The following is a 27,432-nucleotide window of genomic DNA, read 5'->3' on the forward strand; positions in this document are numbered from 1 at the left end:
AATCTAAGAGGCTGGACTTGCCGGAGGTGGAGGGTGAGAAACTTACATGACTATCATAACAAATGTGCATTGTAAATCAGCAGGCAATGTTATGGACTTGTCTTCACAAATAGCAGCACAGCTGCACTGGGGCAGCTGCTCCACTATAGCACTTTAGTGAAGGTGCAGTTACTAGGCTGACAGGAGAGCTTCTGCTGTGGGCTTAGTTAATCTGCCTCCCCGAGAGGCGATAGCTATGTTGGTGGGAGAAACTCTCCCTCTGACATAGCATGGTCTACACCAGGTGCTAGGTTGATATCACTATCGCTCAGGGGTGTAGATTTTTTTTACACCCCTGAGCGACGTAGTCTTTATGGTAGACCTGGCCTAAATATGACTTCATCAATTGAGACATCTCAAAATTCAAGCCAGAAACATCCAGGGAAAAAATTAAGGTGGTGTGTTTGGAGAGGGCCATCTGATGGCCAAAACTTCATTGCATTTGGCCCTGGTTATGGTGGATGCCTCTTTTAGAATTACAGTAGAACGTCAGAGTTACGAAAACCAGAGTTATGAACTGACCAGTCAACCAAGCACCTTATTTGGAACGGCAGTATGCAATCAGGCAGCAGCAGAGACCAAAAGAAAGCAAATATAGTACAGTACTGTGTTAAATGTAAACTACTAAAAAAATAAAGGGAAAGCTTAAAAAAAATTGTCAAGGTAAGGAAGCTGTTTCTGTGCTTATTTCATTTAAATTAAGATGATTAAAAGTAGCATTTTTCTTCTGTGTAGTAAAATTTCAAAGCTGTATTAAGTCAATGTTAAGTTGTAAGCTTTTGAAAGAACAACCATAACGTTTTGTTCAGAGTTATGAACAACCTCCATTCCCGAGGTATTTGTAACTGAAGTTCTACTGTATGGCATCAGCTGTGACTATGAGAAGGGCCTTATGGTTGCAGAATTCTGGCATAGTTCCTGACGTTCAGCAGTGTATAAAGGACTTATCTTTCAATGGTCATATTTTGTTTTTGGAGAGAACTGATGAGACTTTACATTTTGTTTAAGGATTGCTGGGCCACTTTGTTTCCTGGGGGTTTAAACCCTGTCCAGAAGGAGGCATAATTACGGAAGTCAGCAGCAACAGTACTGCTCACAGCCATTTTTCAGGCAGTAATCTTTCCCTGTTAAGCAGCAGGACTCCTAGGAAAGGACATAGATTGCAGAAGAGGAAGCCTTCTGTGTCTAATTTTAGCTAGCAAACCCAGCCCATTGTCCTCCATTGAGTAAGTATCCATTTTGACTTTCAGGTCCAGGACAGTATTCCATTTGTGACTTCTGTGCCCCCATCTCTTCAGTTTGGGAATAGATTGTCTTGCTTTTATGGTGGTGCTTGGGATACAGTAACCCCTGACAAATGCGTCCTAAGCACCTTCGGATTATACCTTTCAGTTCCTCTGCATCTCTCCTACCCTGTCCCTCCTCAAGAACTCTTCTTGTGAGCCAGTTTTTCTTCAGTTGGTCTAAATTCTACATGCTTAGAGAGAGCTATAAAGGAGGTCCCGCTGCATCACTGGGGAAAGGGATTACATTCCCGATATTTCCTGGTCCCCAAACCCAAAGGAGAGATGAGGCCAATTCTTGATCTCCACAGTCTTAACAAATGCATCAAATACGTGTAATTCCATATGGTCACTCTAGCAATGATCCTTTTTGCATTAACTCATAACTGGTTTGCTGCCCCAGATCTTCAAACGCTTATTTCCACATGGTGATTTTCTCAAGCTATAGGAAGTTTGAGACTTGTCATAGTAGGTCAACATCAGTACGCTGTGCTTTCCCTTGGCCTATCCTCAGCTCCTCGTGTTTTTATCAAATGCATGGTGGTAGTGACTGCATACCTCAGGAAAAGAGCAATTCACAACTTCCCGTATCTGAACAACTGATTAGTGAGGGTCAAGTCAAGACAAGTCCTCTTGCATGTTCAGTTCACATTGTTACCCAGGGTTTTCAGAACCCAAAGCAGTGGCAACTTAACTGTTTCACTCCAGGCGGTGTCAGGAATAAATCAATGGGAACACAGTGCTTCCGGATGATGAAAATTGATAAAATAAGCATGCTCTTATCTAAAACTACTATTTCTTAAATTTAAGCACACAAAGACATAAGCAATAGGTTTAGAACATTTCAAATGATTACCTAGAATCTGAGATTGTAGTGAGTAATCAGCAGCAGGTCAGCAATAGATGCTTGCTTTCCTGCCAGGGAGTATGGTGTCAGGAAAAAGTCTCTCGGGATAGCTTCAGAGAACTGTTCTAAAGTACACTCTATTGTCTTTTTATAACTAACTTTTACAAAACACACAGCTCATAGTAACCCCTACAGTTTCATCACCTCTCCTAACTTCAATAAACTACTTATCAACAAAACAGTCCTAACAATCTTAGTCATAATAAGCTTCTGTATTAAAGGCGCCCAAACTCAATGTCTCCATCCACTTATTTTCTTTCAGTCTCAATTTGTTGAGTCTTTTCTCCCCTCCCATTCTGGTTAGCAGAAACTGCAAGCGTAAAGCTAGTATTTGACCTTGTCTCCAGAAGCATGGCTTGTCCAAATTAACCCTTAACGATGTGGTGGTCTATTTTATTAATTCATGGTGGCTGAATGCACACAATATGGATGCAATTAACTTGATCAAATTCTGGCGTAACATTCCCCTCAATTCCAGGGCAACAGCACTGCACCTTTTTCAGTTATGTGGATCTGATCTTAAATGAGGGGACGTTAAACATCAATACCAACTCAAAAGATCAAGTTCATTGGGGGCCTACTAGATTCTATAAGATATCGAGGGCATTCCTACCAAATGAGCAATTCCAGGCAATTCGTTGCTTGTGTCTCTCTGCTTTCACACTTCTACTGCCATCTAAGTGTGCCTGAAGTTGTTAGGTCATATGGCTGCATGCACTTACATGGTCCACATGCAAGATTTCATATTTGTCCTCTTCAAACCTGGTGGAAGTTGCTCTGTTGCCCAAATTGTCAGGTATTGGATGGGCTGGTCCAAGTACATCCAGTGATTCTGAACTCCCTTCAGTGGTGGACAATTCAATGCAAAGTATACCAAGGTGTTCTCTTTGCTTGTGTTCTCCCCACATCCCTTTAGAGAGGATCATAGTGACAGATGCTTCCACAATAGGTTGGGCAGCACATCTGGGGGAATTGAAGATACAAGGTTTATTGACAGAGCAGTAAGCATCTCTTCATGTCAACGTTGTGGAGCATCGGGCCATTTACAATGTATGCAAGATATTTCAAGTGCAGATTGCATCACAGCAGTTCACGTACTCACTAACAACATTACCAGAATGTATTATGTGAATAAATGGAGGAAACTACTCCAATCAGCGTCATCAGGGGATGATAAAGTTCTGGCAGTTCTGAATCAAAGAGAACATCATTCCCACAGCTGCTCATTTACCAGAGACCCAGAATCGCTTGGCCAATCATCCAGCAGGAATTATCACAAATGGTCTCTGAAGAGCAGTATACTGAGGACCATATTCACAGAATGGGATATTCCTGCTATTGACCTGATTGTGACAGATGACAAGAAGTGCAATCAAGTTTGCCCTCGAGCAGGTCTCAATCCAGATTCCTTAGCCAATACCTTTCATGTGAATTGGGGATCAGCACTGATGTATGCTTTCCCCTGATCCCACTCATTCCTGGGTCATTCTCAAGCCAAGGATGGATCATGTCAGACTAATTCTTATAGCACCAGTTTGGCCAAGACAATGTTGGTTTTCTAACCTCCTCTGTCTTTGTCCACACATTCCTCTTCCTTGTTGACCCTATTGACTCAGTTCTGTGGTCAGATTTCACATCCAGCACTGAGCAGTCTGCCCCCAGCATGAATACTAGTATGGTTAGATAAAGAAAACTGCTCAACTGATTCTGCTTAGCAGCAGATAGCCCTCCACAAGGGCCTATCTATTTGGAAAAGTAGAAACATTTTCCCATTTGATGCCTAGCCCGGGGGATTCAACTGATGCAATCCTGCATTCAGGACATCCTGGAGTACCTGTTACACCTTCAGTCCTCTGTATCTCAGTTTGTTGAGGGTCCATGTGACAGTGATTTCAGCATTTCATCCTGAAGTCCAAGGACAATCAGTTTCCTTGAACTCCATAGTTTTCAGATTTCTGAAAGGGGTCACTTGTCTCTTTCTACCAGAGAAGAAAGTGAGACTTAATACTGTGTTAGCCCCCTTATGGGTTCTCCCTTGGCAACTTGTTCTCTGCCTCTCCTAGGCAGAAAGACAGGGTTTCTTGCAGCCATAATTTCCGCAAGAAGAGTTAGTGAGCTGTAGGGCCCTGATGGCAGACCCTCTAAATACTCAGTTTTTCAAGGACAAGATTGCCTTGACACTTCATCCTAAGTTTTTAGTCTCAGGGGGTGTCACTATTTCATCTTAGCCAGAATGTTTACTTACCCATATTTTTTCCAAAATCTCATTTAAATGCTAATGAACAGTGTCTTCATTCCTTGGATGTGAGACAATGCATGGCATTTACTTGGTAAGAACTAAGCCATTTTGTTTCCTTGTCTTTTTATTTCCTTTGCAGATTGCAAAAGTGTCAAGCGCTCTCTATGCTGGCAATTCCAAGGCAGATAACATTCCATGTTACAACCGCTTGTTATGGGATAGCTCAGACCCCGCCTGTGCAGAGATTAAGAGCCCATTTGACAAGGTCCCAAGTGATGTCGATTGCATTTCTTAGTGACGTTTCAATATTGAATATTTGCAGGGTTGCTACATAGTCTTCCATACATATTTTTACCATGCATTATGCTGTTACGTCTGCGTTCAGACCAGACATGAATTTTGGGAAGGCAGTCTTGTTGTTGCTCTTTAAGGAGATTTCAAGCCCCACTTCCTTCTGATATTGCTTGTGAGTTACCTGAGTGGAATACATGTCTGCAACCACTCAAAAAAGAAAAGATTGTTACTTATCTGTACTGTAATTGTTGTTCTTTGAGAGATGGGTGCAGACTTATATTTCCTGATTCACCCTCAGTCCCCCCTGCCTCAGAGACTCAGTTCTTGACATTCAGTATGAAGAAAGTGACGGGGAGCAGGGCAGCACTGTCCTTAAATAACCTGGGGAGGGTCCACAGTAGTGAGCACCATCCCTTTGGGTACTGCTAGGCAAAGTTCTCTAGCTTTGGTGCACTTGGCATGCACATATCTGAGTGGAATACACATCTTCATACACATCTTAAAGAACAACAGTTGCAGCACAGATAAGTAACAGTCTTTCAGGATTCCAGTGCTATAACTTAGGATGGAGGCCTTCATTCTGTCTATTGCTTGGCTAATGTGCCTAAGTATTGGCAGTACACTCACCCTGTAACATCACCAATATCTAGGCAGAACAGGCAAGTTGAGGATGAAATGTAAGCCTCAAACTCAAAAAGCAAGGGAACTCCGTTACCGTAAATAAGACTTAAGGAGGATTAGGTCTAAATTTAATCTTCTAGAGCAGTGGTTCTGAACCTTTCCACACTACTGTACCCCTTTCAGGAGTCTGATCTGTCTTGTGTATCCCAAGTTTTATCTCACTTAAAAACTACTTGCTTAGAAAGTCAGACCTAAAAATATAAGTGTCACAGCACACTATTACTGAAAAATTGCTTACTTTCTCATTTTTACCATATAATCAATTGGAATATAAATATATAGTACTTACATTTCAGTGTATAGTAAATAGAGCAGTATAAATGTTTAATTGTATGAAATTTTAGTTTGTATTGACTTCGCTAGTGCTTTTTATGTAGCCTGTTATAAAACTGGGCAAAAATGTAGATGAGTTGATGTACCCCTTGGAAGATCTCTGCGTACCCCCAGGGATACGTTTACCCCTGCTTGAGAACCACTTGACAGAATTTCTTTCCATAAATTATCTTGATTTATGGACGACTCCAACTACTGGTCACTTCTCTTAACATACGTATTTGTCCCAAAAATGTGATCTGTATTGTTATCTAATGACTAAAGTCCTGTAGTACTTCCAATAATATGGACTAAAGTTGAAATAGAAGTGACAATAACCTCAACTTTTCATTTCTACTATAAGAACTGGTTTAAATGTTTGTTTGTTTTTTCTACCTTGTGCTATTACAGGCATTTAAACATGAAGTGGAAGGAAATACTTTGGTGGATCAACTAACTGAAGTCTCTGTCAGTAACTCTAAAAATCCAACATCAGAAGTCCATCAGGAAGAGACCCTGCTGGAAAAGGAAAACATACCAGTGACACACATACCGGTTCCATTGAGACAGAGAACACGTTCTTTTGCTCCTCAGAACTTTGTGTTTCAGCCCCTAGATGGTTTAACAACTTATAAAGTTACCCCCATGACTCCTTCCAGGGCAAATGCATTTTTGACCCCCTGTCTCTCCTGGAGCCCTATGAAAATTGAAGCGTAAGAATTCCCTCTTCTAACAACTTTGCTTCCATTACAACTTAGACCTTGGTGATGAAAAGGGATTCAAGTTGCAATGGCAATTCTGCTGTGGAAATGTGTCGAATGTTAAACTGTAGCAGTATGTCAGCTGAAGGATATCTGACATTTAATGAAATGCTTTCTGATCACTACCCACCAAGCCTATATTTGACTGTGTAATGGTAAAGGAAACCATGGTCTATAATCATGTGCCTTTAGAAGTAGAGCTCTCTGCAGTCTCTTGATATATGCTATGAAATACACACTTGTTGCTTTTTAGAAAAATTAGTTTGAATTCTCAAGGCACAAATGTTTAACATTTAGATTTGATTAACTGTACTTAAAAATGCCTTGTTCCTATAATGTAGTATATTATTGGCCATGTTAGCCAATTTTAAGGCATGCCAAGTAACTTCCTAACTTTTCTATTCCTTAGTAATATTTCTAAAGAAGAATCAAGAAAAGAGTATTTGTTTAAAAGTCAAGCTTCACCTGCTCAGGAAAGGACTGATAAAGGCTCTCAAGAACAGCAAATTGGTACACATTCACTGAAAGTGAAGAATGGTATAGTATTGTGATTCACATTTAATGTAATCTTCTCTTCCTTGTTTGGCAAATGCAGTGTCCTGATGACCAAATATCCTTCATATGTTTTTTCAGAATGTGCCTCAACCAAGACGCAAGATGCTATGCAGAGTTCAAATGAAACTAGTCCAGTGTCTGCAGATATCCCAGCAATTGAAACCAAAGGAGGAGAAACAGATCATGATGTACCCTATTTCAGGTTTGTGTTAAGATTAGCGTCTTACCTGGCTAACAAGACTTCAGAACAGAGCATTAAAAACTAGAATATCCATAAAACACAAACTCAATAAGTCACTTTAAACTCTAATAACACAAATAGTAAGAGGTTTACATGGTAGCTGGATAATCTGAGTCATGTTTAACTCTCATACTGGCCTTTCCTAGAGTTCTTAAACCAGTGACAAACCATCTCTTAAATGTTAATTTGTAATAGATCAGTGTCTTCATCTTTCTATATGTACCAAGCAAATATTAATGACTATTCTCTTTGTGCTTTGTTTGTATTCTATATATATTGAATAAAAACAGAGTTTAAAATGATGAAGACTAATGCCTTCTTAACCCTAGGAGGGCGAGCTGAGAAAGTTCCTCTTTTTATCAATCTACAAGACTGGCTGCTTAGAATATACGAGCAAGCTATAAAGCCTATCAAACCGCTCCTAGAGCAGAAAGAATAAATGTTTCCCTCCTAGTAAGAGACTAAGAAATAACACCAGCAGCTGCAAAAGTACTAATGGCAGTTAGGGAGAATCAATTTTACTCTAAAATATAACAGAGGTTGGGTATCTCACTTTTTCTTTTCTTTTTAGAAACATTCTTGCCTCTGAGACTGAGAGGCTGATGTCACACTGTCTCCAGTGGGATGGAAAGTTTGACCTGGACATACCAGAGGATGGTAAGAGAACAAACACGTAGTAGGGCATGGAATGGGTTTCATCCCAACCCCATCTTGTCTGATCACTGGGGATGGGGGGAAAAGCATAATTTATTTTGACCGTATGGGCCAAATTGCATTGGTTGGGACACATGAAAAAACTGTATTTGGCAAAGTTTAGAGTTTATCCAGAATATTTTTAAATGTTAACATTAAAGCTCACAGAGTGTCAGTTTCAGACCAGAAGGGACCACTGGGTAATCTAGTCTCACCTCTTGTATAACACAGGCCACCAACCCTACCTAGCACCCACACATTAACCCAACAACCAAAATGAGACTAAAGTCTTACAATCCACAGGACACTAGACTATTATGAGCACAGGCAAAGACTAGGAGGGACTGATGTACACCAGTGACCAAGGCCCCCACAACTGCAGGAAAATGATTAAGTGAGATACCCCCAGATAATCCTGGCAAATGATCTGCATCCACATGCTGCAGAGGAAGGTGAAAAAACCCCAAGATCTCTGCCAATCTGACATGGGGTGAAATTCCTTCCCACCCCCCCCATATAGTGATTAGTTATAGCATGAGCATTTAGTCAGAACCAGCAGACCAAGCATCTGAGAGAAAGAGTACTTGGTGCCACCCTCAGCGACCCATCTCCAGCCATGGCCATCTCCTGATGCTTCAGGGGAAGGAAATAAATAAAAACTCTCCCAGAATAGCTGGGGGGCAGGGGAAATCCCTTCCTGCCCCCTTCTGATGGCCAACTGAAACCCTGGAGCATGAGATTTAGGATGCAGCTTGCTGTCACTAACAAAGTACATGGAGTTGTCCACCAAAACAACTTGTCATTTTCAAACTTTGCCCATTCTGTGCTTTTTTTGTGACTTTTACAAAAAATAATAATAAAAATGCATGGAACATAGCCAAGTTATATAATAGCTTTTAAACCAAATTTAAGACTTTAACATAGAATAACTGTTCTTGTCTGGGGAATATGAGTCCAATGCCATAGTCAGACCTCCTCTTTAAAGATCTCTGGAGGTTGTGCTACTTCTAAAAGTATCTAGCATGCCTAGAAGAGTTGCATATGGTGGTTGGTTGCTGCTCCATATGAGCTGTTTTGAAACATTGTTCTGGATGCAGTGAATCTGAAATCAGGTTATACAGGAAGCGAATTCTGGCACTCTGCACTATTAGACATAAATAGATTAAACCACAATAACTGTAGAATGAAGTGTTCCTTTGACGTGTATCTTCAACTGTTAACTTGTTACCATCAGCAAAAGATCTCATTCGGACAACAGTTGGTCAAACGAGACTGCTCATAGCAGAGAGGTTTAAACAATTTGAAGGACTGGTGGATAACTGTGAATTTAAATGGGGTGATAAGGCGACGACATGCACAGATCTGGATGGATTCTGGGATATGGTTAGTTTTCAGGTATGCACTTAAAATGTTAAACTACAACAAAACACAGAACCTCTATGGAATTCATGTGAAACTTCTTCCAATCCACTGTGTTCTCTTTATGGAGGCTGCATTTGTAGATTTTCAGACCCTAATGTATTGTGTTTTGTGTACACAAAATACAAAACTATAGGTGCTGGTTTAGTAGTCTAATGGTAACCTGTACACTGCAACACAGCTGTGTATGGTCCCAAGGTGGGAGTACTGCAGAAGCTAAACAACTTGCCCTGTTTTGAGAGTAGTGGGGAAGAACATCTATAGACCCTCTTCTGTGTGTTTCAGAGAGCAGTAGTGAAATACATTTGAGCCTGGGGGAAATGAACCTTTCCTAAACTGAAATTTATTAGTGCGTCTTGTATCCTTTTTTACCCCAGCCAATTAGTAACTAGTTTTACCCCAACCAATTAGTAACAATTCAAAAGGCAAAAATGTATTTAGCTGGCAATTTCCACCCAAGAGAACCGGAGTTTGTCCTTGGATTTTCTCAGGGAAGTGGGTGGGTCTGCCTCCTGGAAAGTCACAGGCACTTGGGAAGAAACCTTTGGTTAATGCAGCCAACTTTGTATATTCTGAAAGAATGGAATATGCTGCTACACACCTGTTCGGTTGCTGGAAAGGCAGCAGAAAACCTTTACCTAGGAGGAAGCATGAGAGTGCTGTGGAGACAAACTTGGCGTAAAAAAACCCCCAGTTCTGCCCAGTTCTCCCTCACTACTCAGTCGCTTGCACATGCTGCGAGTGAAAGGTGGGAGGAGAACTGGTGGAATCAGATGCACGTTACCTCAGAGAACCAGTTCATCAGGGATGGACCAAGTATTGTAACTCCAGACTGACGGGACAGCAAACTCCTTATCACATTGAAAGACAAGCCAGGGAGATGGTACCATTGTAGTACCAGTTTATGTCCATAGTCTCAGGACGTCAGGAGCAGGGACTGAACAGGCTAGGAAAAGGAATCTAGGAAAGGAGGCAGAGGTATAGCAAATCTTGCAACAACTCTACACTAAAAATGTTTCCTACCTAGCAGAGAGCCTGCACTTCTGGGTGTTGCCATTGTAGGTACTGTTGTAAAATGTGTTCCACATAGCCCTTAAACCTAACGATTTCTAAGAAAATTTCTTTGACACAACTTAATTTCTCACTCTTGATTTCTAATTCAGCATGTGAACAGTAGGTTGGAAGCAGACTACTTTAATTCTAGGTACTGGATTTCCCGAAGGTGATCCAATGTTTCCTTTCATTGGATCATCCAGTGTGGCAAGGAATAAACCCAAGTATCTTTGACTCTAATGTGTGTATATTAGTGTTAGTCACATCAGCTGTGTTAACTGGGAGCCAGCAATTCATTTCTCCTACTAGAATCTGTTGGTAGTTCAGCCCGCTTCTATATTTAATTGGAAAAGGTACAGAAAAGAGCAACAAAAATGATGAGGGGTATGGATCAGCTTCCATATGAGGAGAGATTAATAAGACTGGGACTTTTCAGCTTGGAAAAAAGAAGACTAAGGGTGGATATGATAGAGGGCTATAAAATCATGACTGGTGTGGACAAAGTGAATAAGGAAGTGTTATTTACTCAGTCTCATAATACATGAACTAGTAGTCACCAAATGAAATTAATAGGCAGGCAGCAGGTTCAAAGCAAACAAAAGGAAGCATTTTTTCACACAACGCACAATCAACCTGTGGAACTCTTTGCCAGAGGATGTTGTGAAGACCAAGACTATAACAGGGTTCAAAAAAACTAGATATATTCATGGAGGATAGGTCCATCAGTGGCCATTAGCCAGGATGAGAAGTGATGGTGTCCCTGGCCTTTGTTTGCCAGAAGCTGGGAATGAGAGACGGGACGGATCACTTGATGATTACCTGTTCTGTTCATTCCCTCTGAAGCACCTGGCATTGGCCACTGTTGGAAGACAAGATACTGGGCTAGATGGATCTTTGGTCTGACTCTGTATGGCCATTCTTATGTTCTTAATGTAAAGGTACCTAAATGCACAATAAACCATCTGTTTCATGCTTAAAGAACATTTGATTGAAATAAGTTGCACTAAATTACAGCTGCATATCGCAACCATAACCTAGTTCTGCAATCTTTTCTTGGATCTTCAACAGGTAGAAGATGTGAATAAAAAATTTGATAACCTGAGTAAACTTCAAGAGAATGGTTGGCAGCCAGTTAACATCCCAAGCAAGAGAGCCATCAAGGTATGTGCGACTCCTAAAAGTCTGCTCTAAGACTTAACGTGTAAGAGTTTTGAACAGTTCTAAATAACTGGTAGAATTTTTGTAGTATAAGGGTACTATGCCTCCTGAAGCCCTGCGCATTCAGTTTTTCCTCTCTAAATACAACCAGTAACATTACAGAACTCCTTTCAAAAAGTAGTCTTCACCCTTCCCCCCCCCCCGGCCCCATTAACTGAATAAGCCACACCCCTAAGCGACATAAATTACACAGACCTAAGTGCTTGTGTGGACATTGCTATGTCAGGGAAACCAGATGTTGGTCCAGTTGTGCTGGCAGGGCATGAGGCAGTGTTTCTCTGCTGACCCAGTTATGGGACTGTCCGCCACTGCTAGGGCCCTGAGCTGGCACCTTGTGGAGTAGGGTGGGCCTGGGTACCTCTACGCCCTGCCATTGCCCCACACATAGGGCTGGCTGCATATTCACCCTAGGCCAGAGGGCCTGCATCAGAACTCGGATTGCTGGGTGATTGCTTGCCCCAGCCAGGAGGCTGAGAGCTACAGACTGTTTGTTTGCTCTGCTCCACCCAGAGGGCCAGAGCTCAGAAACAGCTGTTGCTGTTTGCCCCAGCCAGGAGGCTGAGGGCCATAAACTATTGACTACTCCGTCCACACTCAAAGAGCCAGAGCCCAGACCTACTGCTGTTTTCCCCTGCCAGAAGGGGGTGCCACAGACCCCCAGGGGGAAGGCAGCTACAAAGCCACAAACTTCAAGTGTAGTACTAACATCTCACTTGTGGTCTAGAGAGAGGATTCTGTCGGTGCAATATTAACTCAGTTTGATTTTTCAGGTGAGGTCTTTGCAGTCATGCCAGTGGCAAAAGTAGGAAGTTATGGGTGACTTCGCTAAACCTGTGCTGTAAATGCTAAACTGTAATAAAGGGGAGTAAAGGTAGGACAGTTCCACCATTGGGGTTAGAATACTTCAGATTTTTTGGGTATGAAACAGTCTGACACGCTCCAAAAACATAACTGTTAAAGTATTTAATACAGTCTGCCAAGTGGAAGGTAAGTAATTGCTTCCAGTGACTCATTGGACTAACAGTCAGGGCTATGTGCGTTCTACAGTTTGGCTGTAGAATCCATTCTTTGCTGCAGAACTATGCACCAGAATATAAGCTTCAATTAAAAAAAATTGTTAGACCCTTGTGGTTAGGAAGAGAAACTTTACAGGTAAGCTAGTAGCATCCCTTTTGCTGTTACGTGGCTGCTACTCTGAAACCTTTTGCTGTAGTCCATGATGTCCTGCATCTCTATCTCCTGGCCACTAGGAGTCTCTGCAGCCCACTGCTTACAAGGACATGAGCAAAAGAAACCCTGATTGCCATCAGCAAGGTGTCAGAAAAAGTTTTGAATTATAGGCTTTTACTTCAACACTCTTTGAAAAGAAATTGCTCTACTCTTTTTGTCTATTCTCCAAAGCCTGAAATAGTTGAATGATAGTACAAGAGATTATGGACATGAACAGGGGATGACCTCTCCAGCGATTAGATTCCCCATAACCATCTTTGTATGGGCACTATTTACAGTGGCCAGCAGCTCCGAAGATGTTCTTGCATAACTGCCTTTTGTCTCCAAGCTTTAAGATTTGATAGAGATTCTCTTTTTTACAACTTTCAGAAGAAAGCTGTCCCAAGTGGGATATCTAAGCCGAAACAGGGGGCTCCTGGAAGAACTGCTGCCCGAAACCGTATTGCTGCCATAAGAGCGGCCATGAAGGAGAAAATGAAGCAGGGAGAGACAGCAGCTGACTCTGCAGTCCAAGAGATGCCAAAAGAAGAAGAAAAAGTGGTGTTTGAGGCAGGATTTTTCAGAATTGAAAGTCCTCTCAAATCTTTTCCAGGTCGGTGAAGTTCATTCCTATTACTGTGATACGATACTGCTGGTGGGACTTCCTCCCCCTGTGCTCCAGTTTGAACTTTGCGGATTATATTTGATGCTGTTGTCTCACTTCAGTGTCAGGTGGAATGGTATTTAACCTCACTCAAAGTTCATTACGCAAAGAACTGAAGGCAGTTGTTTTGCATGGATGAAGTTATTTGAATGAATTCACTCAATTGAGATGCCTACTGAAGTAAATCAGGCAGTAATGTGACAATGGTTTGTATACAGTTTTCAGCACCTGGTTAACTACAAAGCTTTATGTTGAGTATTCTTGCTTTACTCACATGACTAAACAGCCTCTAGATCTCTGTAAATAGGTTATGCCCTTTGCTACTATGCTAGACACATAGTTAAGAGAGCAAAGGAATACACAAGATCTTTCTTCTACTGCAATCTAATTATGAAATCCTTTTTCTCATAGCCTTGTTCCCAGTTGGCTCTGAGCCATTAGGAGCAGTGTTCAGCTTCTTTTCTCTGGTTTTCTGGTTTTTGGTGGTTTTTTCCACCAAATGCATCCGATGAAGTGAGCTGTAGCTCACGAAAGCTTATGCTCTAATAAATTTGTTAGTCTCTAAGGTGCCACAAGTCCTCCTTTTCTTTTTGCGAATACAGACTAACACGGCTGCTACTCTGAAACCTTCTTTTCTCTGCCATCTTTCCAGGTGTTTAGTCTGATTCTAAGAGTATATTCTCAACTCCTGTTGTTCTTGGGTATAGATTCTTCCCAAAAGTAGCAGAATTCTTTTAATGCATATGTGACTAATACCTTGAGGTCTTTGAATTTAAAGGATTCAGCAACATTGGCTTTAAATGCCAAGATGGTGTCCACTAACAAATCTGAATCTGTCAGATGAAACAAGGTGAGGTAAGAGATACTCTGTCACTGAACCTACTTCTATTGGTGAGAGAGACAAACTGTCAGGTTTACACAGAGCTCCTCTTCAGGTCTGGGACGTACTCAGAGTGTCACAGGGAAATACAAGGTGGAACAGATTTATTAGCATAAGTAATTAACACATCAAGGGACCATTCAAGGTGAAGTGCCCATTAGCAACTCTCCAGTCATAGGAGGGGAAGGGTGTCGGGAGGCTGGGGCAGGGGTTTAAATTGGTTACAGATTGCTGTAATAAGCCAGAAATCCAGTGTCTCTGTTCAGTCCATGACTTTTTAGTATCTAGCAAAGTTACAAATTTAAGCTCCCAGGCTTATCTTTTGATGGAGTTGCCCTGAAAGGAAACCTGCACGAGGATTGAGAGGTCAAATACAGTGATCGCTTTTTGAAAAGTGTTCGCCCATGGGTGATGGTGATAGTGTTTTTGTCTTTTATCATCTTTCTGTGTGTGTTTGTATGAGAGCATTGTAATTGTTTTGTTTTGCCCTCATAGTTGTTGTTGGGGCATTTAAGGTTTGTCTAACTGCATTCATGTCTGGCCTGTGCTAGCTGACTTGGGCTCATAAGCTCAGGCTATGGGGCTGTTCAGTTGTGGTGTAGATATTCTGGCTCCAGTTGCAGCCTGAGCTCTGGGACCCTTCCACCTTGCAGGGTTGTAGAGCCGGAACCTGGATGTCTACACTGCAGTTAAACAGCCCGCAGCCCGAGCCCTGCGAGCCCAAGTCACCTTGTGTTGTGGGGGGTGTTGATCATTTTAGTAGTGGAGATATTTCTACAGGTTTTGCATCTGTTGTTCTTGCAGGGGTCTGGTACTGCTTTGAGTTGTGTTCTGGTCTCTGGGGGGCTTTCTTCTGTCAGATAAAGCAGTAAAGACTATGAACATGACAGTGTCATTTTAAACCTTAAGGTTAAAAATCTCCATTGTTAATAAAACCACGATAAAAGTTGAAATTAGTTACTACAAAAATGTATAATTTGTGCTATTTATATTTCAGTTGGTATGAATAGTAAAACTGACTACAGTACTTATTTCTATCCGTTTCAGATTCTGGTTCTCCTTCACTAGTGCAGCTGTAAACTGCAAGGGAATGTTAAAATCCAAGATGTTTACTAGAATACTTGAAAGATTTTTTTCATATTTTGTAATTTTTTTGGATTTAAGTTTAGTGACCTATTCGCGCTTGTCACCTTTGTCAGTATTCTGCCTGGTAGATTCACAATAAATTATTCTTAACTTGCCATCTGAATAAACCACTTAACTTCAAGAAATAGGAAAAAATAGCAAATTAGAAAGTGTTTCTAATCAGAATCTTGGTAACTGAATTTGTCCCATCTTATAGAAATATGTCCCATCTAATTAAACTTTAAACACATTTTTCAGCTTTGCCTTCCAAAACACCTGGCAGATCTTCCCAACGGATTTCTAAACAACTGACAACTCCAAGATCAGCTAGTAGAACTTTGCTCCAAAGCAGTCTTGCCATTCTCTGCAGCTCTGAGGACGCTGTTGCAAAACAGACTCCACCAGCAGCCAGTGGCTTTCATGTTCCAGAAAATCCTAACAGGCTACAGGTTCCTACTAGAAAAACTCTGTTTGGCAGCACACTTGAACAAAGGTAGACACTTGAATACAGCTTCATTCTAACTTCAGTTGCAGCAGAAGTTACCAGTTAACTTTTAAATGGGAAAATTTAGACTCCTCTTAACACATACAATTGTCAATATTAATGTTTGCTAAATCTTACCATTAATTCTGCCTGGGTAAAAGATGTCAAGTCCTTGTTTTCCTCCCTCCACTGACCTAAAAAGGCTTTTCATCTCGAATACAATTTCATTGTGCATAAGTATACATTTAATTTCTGTCCAGAAAATAAGTAGTAACCATGATGGTAGGAGAACAGCACAATAAAGACAATGGATTTCAAGAAGGCACATTTTAGCAAACTCAGGGAGTTGGTAGGTAAAATCCCATGGGAAGCAAGTTAAAGGGGAAAAACGATTGAAGACAGTTGGCAGTTTTTCAAAGAGACATTATTACGGGCACAAGAGCAAACCATCCCACTGCATAGGAAAGATAGGAAGCCTGGCAAGTGACCACCATGGCTTAACCAAGAGATCTTCAATGATCTAAAACTCAAAAGAGAGTCCTACAAAAAGTGGAAACTTGGTCAAATTACAAAAATGAATATAAACAAATAACACAAGTATGTAGGGACAAAATTAGAAAAGCCAAGGCACAAAATGAGATCAAACTAGCTAGGGACATAAAAGGAAACAAGAAAACATTCTGCGAATACATTAGAAGCAAGAGGAAGACCAAGGACAGAGACGGCCCATTACTCAATCAGGGAGGAAAGACAATAACAGAAAATGTGGGAATGGCAGAGGTACTTAATGACTTATTTGTTTTGGTTTTCACCAAGAAGGTTGGTGGTGATTGGATGTCTAACATAGTGAATGCCAGTGAAAATGAGGTAGGATCAGAGCCTAAAATAGGGAAAGAACAAGTTAAAAATTACTTAGACAAGTTAGATGTCTTCAAATCACCAGGGCCTGATTAAATGCATCCTAGAATATTCAAGGAGCTGACTGAGGAGATATGAGCCATTAGCAATTATCTTTGAAAAGTCATGGAAGATGGGAGACATTTCAGAAGACTGGAAAAGGGGCAAATATAGTGCCCATCTATAAAAAGGGAAATAGGGACAACCTGGGGAATAACAGACCAGTCAGCTTAACTTCTGTACCTGGAAAGATAATGTTTGCAAATTGATTGCTTAATTTGCTCCACCTAGAAGATAATAAGGTGATAAATAACAGTCAGCATGGATTTGTCAAGAACAAATCGTGTCAAACCAACCTGATTGCTTTCTTTGACAGGGTAACAAGCCTTGTGGTTGGGGGGAAGGGGTAGATATGATATATCTTGACTTTAGTAAGACTTTTGATACCATCTTGCATGACCTCATAAATAAACTAGGGAAATACAACCCAGATAGAGCTACTATAAGGTGGGTGCATAACTGGTTGGAAAATCATTCCCAGAGAGTAGTTATCAGTGTTCACAATCATGCTGGAAGGGCATAATGAGTGGGATCCTACAGGGATCGGTTCTGGGTCCGGTTCTGTTCAATATCTTCATCAGTGATTTAGATAATGGCATGGAGAGTACATTTATAAAGTTTGCGGACGATACCAAGCTGGGAGGGGTTGTAAGTGCTTTGGAGGATAGGATTAAAATTCAAAATGATCTGGACAAACTGGAGAAATGGTCTGAAGTAAAAAGGATGAAACTCAATAAGGACAAATACAAAGTACTCCACATAGGAAGGAGCAATCAGTTGCACACATGCAAAATGGGAAATGACTGCCTAGGAAGGAGTACTGCGGAAAGGGATCTGGGGGTCATAGTGGTCCACAAGCTAAATATGCATCAACAGTGTAACGCTGTTGCAAAAAAAGCAAACAGAATTCTGGGATGTATTAGCAGGAGTGTTGTGAGCAAGACATAAGAAGTAATCATTCTGCTCTACTCTGCTGATTGGACCTCAATTGGAGTATTGTCTCCAGTTCTGGGCGTCACATTTCAGGAGAGATGTGGACAAATTGGAGAGGGTCCAGAGAAGAGCCACAAGAATGATTAAAGGTCTAGAAAACATGACCTATGAGGGAAGATTGGAAAAAATTGGGTTTATTTAGTCTGGAGAAGAGAAGACTGAGAGGGGACATAATAGTTTTCAAGTACTTAAAAGGTTGTTACAAGGAGGAGGAAAAAAAATTGTTCTTAACCTCGGACAAGAAGCAATGGGCTTAAATTGCAGCAAGGGCGGTTTAGGTTGGACATTAGGAAAAACTTCCTAACTATCAGAGTGGTTAAGCACTGGAATAAATTGCTTAGGGAGGCTGTGGAATCTCCATCATTGGGGATTTTTAAGAGCAGGTTGGACAAACACCTGTCAGGGATGGTTTAGATAACACTTAATCCTGCTTTGAGTGCAGGGAACTGGACTAGATGCCCTCTCAAGGTCCCTTCCAGTTCTATGATTCTATGATAACTGCAGAACAAACTATTTAATGGGGTCAAGGTTGGCTATGCCAAAAGCTGAGAATGGTTAGAGAAGACTGAATGTTCAGGTTTCTTTTTCAGTGGCTCCCCACTTGCAGAAGAACAATGCTCTATGACAGATGGCGCAGCAGAGATAACTAATGTGAGTTATGTCTTCATTGACTAGTGCATGTATGTGCCTTAAAAATCTATCTTCAGTATATAAGAAAATGTTAATGTTTACCCCATAAATCAGTGGATACCATGGATTCTGAATCAGGAGAATGTACTTTCCTGTTCCTCCAAAGTGTCTGAAAGCTTGGAGAGGTGTTTGCATAGGATCACTAGTATTGAATGGCAGATTATCTTAAGCTTTGTTTCTTGTTTATATGGATCCACATTTAGTCCTTTTTGGGCCCAACTGAGTTCAACAGCTTAAAGCCATTCTCCTACACACTGCTAAAAATCTCCTGCATTGATTTTTATCCTCATAATCTACTACACTTAAAAGAGCAAGCAAAGAATGTTCTTGCTGTTTTTGTTTTACCTCGGAGAATGTCTAGATGCTATATTATCTTTACCTGCATTTATCTTCTCCATGCACTTATTCCACATCATTGTCTGCAGAGGGGATCTTGTATACGAAACATTTGTTCAGTTATGACTGCCCCTCTTGTCTTCCCCCAAGAAGTTTCTCATAGCTTTCCTCAGGGAGATAGCCTTGCCTATGGGACTTTTCAAGCTTCAATATTGCTCAGTATGTAGTTCTGTGCTTTTAGGAAACAATGTAGCAAGAGAACGAACTGGTTACCTAAAATACTCTTCAGGCACCTCTGCTATAAGTGTAAATTCAGTTTTCTTCAGGGAGGGAGAATTGACCTTGTATTTTCCTCTTTAAAAGCTTGTCAAAGAAGCACCAAAGAAACTAGCTAGTGAGCTGTAGCTCACGAAAGCTTATGCTCAAATAAATTTGTTAGTCTCTAAGGTGCCACAAGTCCTCCTTTTCTTTTTGTGAATACAGACTAACACAGCTACTACTCTGAAACCTAGCTTACCTCTGAAATAGATCACAGCAGTGGATTTACAGAGGCCACCTTTTTGTCTTTTGAAGAGTTTCTTGTGTAAATGTACTAAACTCTAACAAATTATCCATAGACTAACTCCAACCCACAGGCCTTGTATCTTAACAACACACATGGTGGAGTACCATCTTCCATGATCTCTTGGCCTGCACATGTCCTGGCCCTCGTGTACACTTTGTGCTTTCTTTCCGTTTCTAAAGTTGATACATTTTTCACTGACAACAAAACAAAAAGCACAAAACAGAACTGAGTACTGATTTATGTCTCTCTTGCGATCTTACTTTCTGCTTTTCCCTTTTAATTCTTCAGGAAACAAATGTAGCTGTTCTTGAGGTGTGTTTACACCCAGATGAAAGGAGATCAGGTCCTGTTGATTCCCAAGTGTTGGAAGATCCTGGCACTAAAATAGAAATGCCAGATGTTACAGAAGAGATGGAACTGTCTGCTACAGATCTTACGGGTCAAGACATTGTCATGCGCAGCCCAGAAAAGAATGTCCAGTCAGAAACTGATTTCATTCAGGCTGAAAAACCAAACACCTCAGAACATAAATCAGGTGCGTTTATTTATGGCTATTTCTCATAGTTTGTGTTTTACTGTTAGGATTTTACAATCAAAATGAGGCTTTATCTGAGAATCTTAAGATTATTAATGGACCTTGTTAACACAAACTTACTGGTACACGACTATTAGTCTCTCTAAATGGGGTGCAGTGTCAATGTCTATTTGGTGTTTGCACTGACATCCTTGTATTATACTGGATGCACAATGGCAAACAACCATACTAATAAAGAGGGTTTTTTTATTGTATAATCTTCAATAGGGTGTGTAATCCCGCTATAAAAAGCGGAAGCAAAGGTTGATATTCGCTATGAAAACAAACTGAAGTCAGGAATAGGTACAGAAAATGTATAGCTTTTCCAGCACTATTAAGCAAGGGAGTGTAAATTTTGAATGTGGTCTTATTTTCCAGATCTTTTCCATAGCGATTCTATCTCTAGTGATGGAACTCCTTTTGACGTGGTAGGTTCACCTTTAGTCTTACTTGACTAAAACAATCCATTAAACTTTCATATTAAATGGCTTTTGTAAAATTTCCTGAACTACTGCAATGAATTCAACTCCATAAAAAGTCAGTATCAAAGACCTGGTTACTCAAGTGCAGCAGTTCTCAAACTGTGGGTCTGGGTTTGAATGGGGTCGCCAGGGCTGGCTTAGACTTGCTGAAGCCCGAGCCACACTACACAGGGCCAAAGCCTGAGCGCTTCAGCCCTGGGTGGCAGGACTTGGGTTGCAGGCCCCCTGACTGGGGCTGAAGCCCTTGAGCTTCAGGTTTGGCCCCCCTACCTGGAGCAGTGGAGCTTGGGCTTTGGCTCTCCCCCCAAGGCAGTGGGGCTTGGGTGGGCTCAGGGTTCAGTCCCCTGCCCCAGATCATGAGTAACTTTTATTGTCAGAAGGGGATTGTGATGTAATGAAGTTTGATAACCCCTGTTCTAGTGCATGCAGTCCTTTGTGGTGACTCCGGAACAGCTTAGGTGGATCCGGATAAAATAGCTCAAGATTTTTATAGAACAGTTGTCTAACTCCTGTCAAACTGCTTGATCCTTGACTTGGTCAAACTGCCAAACATCCAGAAAATCCAATTAGTCTGAACCCTTAGTGATTTGCTCCTTCATGAAGAGTTGAGACATGATAGCTAACCAGGTGAAGGCTTATTTCCTTCTGTTAATACCTGCTAAAAATGGATCATATGCTCCTCACTTTCTGCCTTCATCTGTCCTTTTCCTTCCCTCTTTCATACAAGACTGCTTCAGGCTCTATTCTCTCTCTGCCTTGGTAGCTCTAATATTTTCTCAGGCTGAAGTTGTCAAAAGAGCCCCAGGGAAAAGTTGGTGTCCAAATCTAGGGGATTTGGGTGCCCAGCTCCATTGGCTCCTCTGAAGATTCCCCACCTTGCATGTGGATTGCTACTGTAACTGGTCCCCTTCTCTCCAAAACTGAGCTGATACTTAAACTCTCCTTATGTGATTGGAAACACAAGCCAGCAAAGTGCTGGACCAAAGAGGGGGTCTCAGTGACATTGGTAAGTTGGTTTTGGGGGAGAGGGGGTTTGATTCGTGGCTGTTGCTTTGGAAAAATGTGCAGCACAACAGCTATCGCCACATTTGAGCCAAGCACTCCATCCGATGCTTAATATTTCTAGTCATGCTGCCGCTTTCAGCACTCTTAAGGGTTCTGCTAGCAAACCCTGTATTTTATCTTTAAAGCTGTGATAATTAGTGGCTATAATACTGAATGAGGGGATGAGAGAAAATTCCCTTAATAAAATCCCTGTGTCAAAACATTGTCCACCACCTCTTGTCCCAAGGGCTTGTACATGTCTACTATTCATAGACACCTACGCAGTGCATAAACACTTGATTGACAATGACAGTTCCTGTCAGTCTGGCATTAAATCATTGTGCTAATCAGTAGAGTAATCTGCTGTAATATAAATGAGTGACCTTTGTTATGTGCTGAAGACTGGATAACTGTTGCTTGAACACTTACTTCACACTTTAATTTCCCCTACAGCCAAGCTTGAATTGCAGCCTCCCCTTCACGCCAGTCAGGAATGAAGCACAGAAGGTTGCAGCAGCTGAAATATGCAATGATCTAATTGTATTTTCTCCTTTGTCTCTCCCCTCTGTGGAAAAATGAAGACTGACTTTGAATTCAGAATGTGTAAATTACACTAATTGAATACACAGAGGGATATCTGAAGTACCAGGATATTATCCTTGAGAACAACTGTGTACTGAGTAAATGTGTCTAACCTGGTATTTAAATAGTAGAGCTACTTATTAAAAACTTTTTTGTAACATTTTATGAAGCAGATGACATTGCAATTTGATAACTGCTGTACAGTAATCGCTAGGGAGAGTGATAAGTAGACTTGCATGATGACTTTCCTATTTAGGGATAATATATCATGTCTAAGATTTCACACATGTCCTATCCACTCCATGATATAAACTTTATTTTATTCAGTTTTTGCTTTTCTCCATTTCTTTCCTTACCTCAAAAATTAATTCATGTATAAAATATGGAGCATACTTTGTGCAGTCATTGTTACAGTGCTAGCTGCACCTCTGTCCCCTTTCTGGTCACTGAGTGCACCCATTCGGGCCCTTTGTCTTTACACTCTGGAATTCCACAGTTCTCCCACACTTGCACTGAGCCCTGGGCTAGTTAGTACTCTGTGTATTGACTGTGCTTATTCAGCAGCTCTGACGGGGGTTCCTTTTAGGAGTCAGCGATCGGTAATATCCAGTGACCAAACAGCTTTCTTAAAACAAACAATATGTTGGTTTTAACAGTAGGAACAAAGCATTTAAAGAGGATTTGAAAACAGGTGTGTATGAGTGTGGCTGATGGCACCTGAGGCAAGTTTTCTTCAGACTCCCCCAGCAAGTTCTTGTATGTCACCCTGGTTTCCCCAAACTCCCCCTCCATCTTGAGAGAGAGAGAGAGTCTCCTTAAACTTGCCACAGTTCTTTGATCTCCTGTGTTCCTTAGCCTTTGCCTGTCTTGGCATCATCTCTTAACAAGCCACAAGTAGTTATGGAGAAGTGGCTTATCCTGAACCCTTCCTTTTCCTTATAGCCCCCTGTTGAACTAGATCAATATATTCATACAGCAAACATCCCAGTAACCAAGGCAACATCCGGTATTCCTAAATTATTATAGATCAGCTCCAATTGTCACACATCATTTTAAAAAAAGTGACTTTTAGCCTCTTCATTGTCTAATTGTCAATCTTTTGTATAATTAAAATACCAATTCTCCCCTAGCTTTACTTCAAACCAACTCCTTAGTCAGATACCTAGTATCTTTCCATGGTTACAATGCTTTCTGCTGCATCTCCCCTCTGACGGGGTATCTTATTTCAGAATGTTAAGCTGAAAGTGCTGTATTCATGACACTAGAGTCAGGTGTTGAACTAAAGGTGCTAACCTGTCTCAGGATTGCTGTGCGAGTCCACTTGCTGAATTCAGTCCCCAAGGCAGATAGCAGTCTCCATTCGTCTTTAACAGAGGACAAATTTCTTGTTCAGCTGTATTCTTAAAAATCCTGTGTAGTAAGGAGTGTTGGAGAATCGTATGTGAAATGTTAGTCTGTATATAATAGTGTTAAATGGTGGTGGGGTTCTGATGACACTGTCCTTCTGGACTAGCACATCTCACCTGCTGGCAACTCAAGCTGCCTGCTCCTTACTATGTAATGTCACAATTAAGGCACATCTGTTAGTTGCCTTAAGTGGACACCTCGTATATTGCATATGACTCATTCTTGATAAGTTTGTAAACAGGTTCCCTAAGGGTTTCTTTTAAAGTAATGCCTGTCCTGATGTTCTTCATGTGACTTCAGATTGCAGCTTTCCTGGGGAGTGTTGCATGTGAATGGAATCAGATCTGAAAATGGACTCTAAGATTAAAGGGAACGTACAACTTTAACAGATCCCCTCAAAGAAATTAACTGACCCGTAAGCCTCTCCTTCCAGCAGGGTGTAGGAGGAAATTGTTTAGCTAAACTTTATGGTAAAAGCACCTGGAGATGAAGGATTGTCTAGTAGCTAGGGCACTCTGCCACTGACTTCCTCTGTGACCTTTGATACGTTGCTTAGCCTCTCTGTGCTTCAGTTTCTTATTTATAAAATAAGAATAATAGTCCTATCTCACAGTGGGGGTTTGAGGTGCTCAGGTAGCATGGTAGTGGAAGATCTAAGTACATAGATAATGCTAATTTGTATTGCTCACACCTTCAGCCACGTTATTCTCAGGCTTCAGAGTTCTAACCTCCTTGAAGTAGATGTGGCATAACTTGCCATACCTTCCCCTTAAAATGTACAGAGGCAACCTTTCCTAGGAGCTTGGCCTGGCCAGATCCTTCTCTTTTTAGAAACCTAACTGTGCTCTCTGCTCCAAGACCTACTTAGTATATAACTGTAAATATTTGAAGTTAAGTCTTGGAAACAAAAATGAGGAAGGGTGAAAGGCCACCAAGCCAGCTCCTTCCCATTTGTGGTGATCAGTGTATTCTCCCCACCTCTTCATGCAAGACTTCCTCTTGAAGTTGGAGGTTGCCAACAGCCACAACTCACTGTCAATAAATGTAGAGAGGAAAGGAGAATCAGCTTGTCTGTACTGTATTTTCTGTGATGCAAGTATCTACACATTTCCATGGTGCTTGAGTAATTTCAGGGTGGATAAAAATCAAGGATTTTTTTTTTAAAAAATCAGTTTTTTATTTAAATTGGATTTTTTTGATCATACTTTTTGAGGAAAAAACCTATTTAAAGATACATTATAGCTCAAAGATATCTCATCATGGAATAGTATTAATTCTATAGTATGAGACAATATATTCGTGTAATGTTTAAGAAAAGTTTTGTAAATGAGTTCCAATAGTTAATGGATTAGGGACCCAATCTTATGGAGTTCCAGGTGCTTCTGTATAGATTATTTAGGTTAATCTTTCTATCTACCCAATGGGACTCAGTGCTCAGTCTAGAAGATACCATCAGAGATGCTTAGTTTTGCAGTTCTCAAACTGGATTTGTGTCTCCAGAGGTAAAATGCTTGTTAACAGCAAAAATGTTTTAAAATCAATAATATAGAGAGGTGAGAAATAAAAGACCTCACCTTTATTGTCCTCTGTAAATTTGTGTACACAGAGTCAATTCCTTACCTCTCTCTAAAAGTGGAAACTTTCAAAAAGTTCAATGAATAGAAGACTGTTGGGGGTGGAATAGATCTGGACAAGGAGAAGTCTGGAGTTAAATGTGAGAAGGGAGGGAACCTATGCTTGTTTTGTTAAAATACATTTGCTGTTGAGGAAAAAAATCCAGAATACTTAATGTTGTTTTTTTTTTAGTTAAATAAAACAATTAAAATGTCTCTGGTGATTATCTCCTCCATACAGCATGGCAAGAAAATCCTGCAAATATTGATTAACCTGTTGAATTGGAGATAGTTCACCTCCCAATGACTTCATAAATATCTGCTTCAGTTACCTTTGGTAAATGAAATAACCAAACAATCATTATTTTTACAGCTATATCAGAAAATGAATCTGAAAAGTTTTCAAAATAAATCACTGATTAAAAATGAAGTGTGTACCTTCTTAAAATGAAACCTACATCCATCTCTGAGTTGTGAAGACTATGTATTAAGGTTATAACAACCATCAAGAATGCACTTTTATGTAGAAATCCATGATTAAATTGAGTCTGTGACTAGTGATTTAAATCAAATCCACCCTGAGTAATTTCTCCCAACTGAATGTAACTTATTAGAAATCTAGGGCCCCATAGCATATTCTTACTGTTCAGTTCACTTCACATCAGCTATACTACCAGGCGCAAAAGTCAGTTTCCCATGCGGCTGCTTTGTGTAGTAGCATCTCTTCAGAAGATTCCCCTTCCTGGAAAATCCTTTCCCCTTAAAGGAATTCATGTTTATTGTCCTTTCAACTACTCCATACTGTGATCTAGTTGAATTTAAAGTCCTAAGTGGAAGAATTAATCAAGTTTTCAACTCTGTTTTTATTCCATGTTTTAGAAACTAGGTTACTATTGAACCTCACACTTTTCCTATAGTAAGAGTAATCCCTCTTGTTCTCTCAGTTTCCGCTTGTCAGAGAAGTTTGACCATTAGAAGGGAGATACTGGCTTTTTTTTTTTTTTTTTTTTTTTCAAACAAGCTAGGTCAGACTGAACTGTTGCAACTTTTAATTAACTTTTATCTTCAACCTTAATGAGAACTTAATTTTCATTAGTTCTAAATGCTACAGGAATGGATAAAATTAATTTTTGGACATGCTTAAGCTTTTAGCTTGTCTGAAAAGGTCTTTCCTGATTTGATTTTTTCCAATAACTGCAATTCTAGCGTAACTTTTCTTGAGCCTCATTTATTCCTAGTATCTTGCATAAGAACAGCCATGCTAGGTCAGACCAAAGGTCCATCAAACCCAGTATCCTGTCCTCGGACAGTGGCCAATGGCAGGTGCCCTAGAGGAAATGAACAGACAGGTTATCATCAAGTGATCCATGCCCTGTCATCCAATCCCAGCTTCTGGCAAACAGAGGCTAGGGACACCATTCTAGCCCATCTTCAGCTAACAGGTGTGAGTGGAGAGCTGTATTGTGTTTTACAGGGTCAAAACATTGCAGCACCACCTTGCTGTAGGCTGCCTTCAGAATGGAGTTCAAGTAGGGGTTAGTGAATGCTCTAGGCTCCAGCTGTGCTTCCTGTAGAAGCAAAGAAAATGTCTGCTTTGCAGTATCTCTAAAATTTAGAGAATGTGTAAGAAAAGTAATCCTAGTGGCATCCCTCAGAGGAGGTGACCAAACCATGACCAATATTGATACCCTGAGCGTGGTTGAGCTTTACTTCTGTATCAGCGTGGTGTCAGATTCTGCCCAGAACCAGTCTCAAACAACATGAAGATTCACATCCCAATCAGGAGTCTGATAGAGAAACCCTGACCTGGGTGTTCATTTTACTCATGGGACCAATGGTTGCAGGCATCAGGCTGTTCTCCCAATGAGGTCTTCATTTCTTCTCTGGGAGGGCCCATGCTAAAGCTTTAGTTCATCTGTTCTGTCTGTTGGTAGACACCCCTTCTGGCCTTTAATATGCATTACCTAAATTCTTGCCATACTTAAACTTCTGTGGCTTGCTAGGAAAGCTTTTTGTACCCATTTTCTGCTACCCATTTTAAATAACATGGAAGCAAATTTCACTTCTAGTACAAGTATTTTTTTATTAAGTTTATTGTACAAAGGATAAATGAAGCCAGCAATTTTTTTTTA

At 40.7% G+C, this 27,432-nt stretch overlaps 1 protein-coding gene across 4 annotated transcripts in view; it reads left to right on the forward strand.

The window, feature by feature from the left end:
* Positions 1-22,606, forward strand: part of DLGAP5 (DLG associated protein 5) — a 47,259-nt gene extending 24,653 nt beyond the window's left edge. For 2 of the 4 annotated variants that reach the window (XM_038407172.2, XM_038407174.2), the window contains exons 8-19: positions 6,167-6,468; positions 6,926-7,053; positions 7,150-7,273; positions 7,884-7,969; positions 9,240-9,400; positions 11,546-11,638; positions 13,295-13,517; positions 15,832-16,066; positions 18,598-18,658; positions 19,887-20,133; positions 20,551-20,600; positions 22,152-22,606. In XM_038407172.2, the coding sequence (XP_038263100.1) occupies positions 6,167-6,468; positions 6,926-7,053; positions 7,150-7,273; positions 7,884-7,969; positions 9,240-9,400; positions 11,546-11,638; positions 13,295-13,517; positions 15,832-16,066; positions 18,598-18,658; positions 19,887-20,133; positions 20,551-20,600; positions 22,152-22,277 (1,836 nt within the window). In that variant the 3' untranslated portion in view covers positions 22,278-22,606. The remainder of the gene's footprint in view (positions 1-6,166; positions 6,469-6,925; positions 7,054-7,149; positions 7,274-7,883; positions 7,970-9,239; positions 9,401-11,545; positions 11,639-13,294; positions 13,518-15,831; positions 16,067-18,597; positions 18,659-19,886; positions 20,134-20,550; positions 20,601-22,151) is intronic. The other 2 variants (XM_038407173.2, XM_043517705.1) reach the window with 1 other exon arrangement.
* Positions 22,607-27,432: the final 4,826 nt, after the last annotated feature.

Source organism: Dermochelys coriacea, chromosome 6 (genome assembly GCF_009764565.3).
Source record: "Dermochelys coriacea isolate rDerCor1 chromosome 6, rDerCor1.pri.v4, whole genome shotgun sequence".
In the NCBI taxonomy this organism is placed as follows: Eukaryota; Metazoa; Chordata; order Testudines; family Dermochelyidae; genus Dermochelys; species Dermochelys coriacea.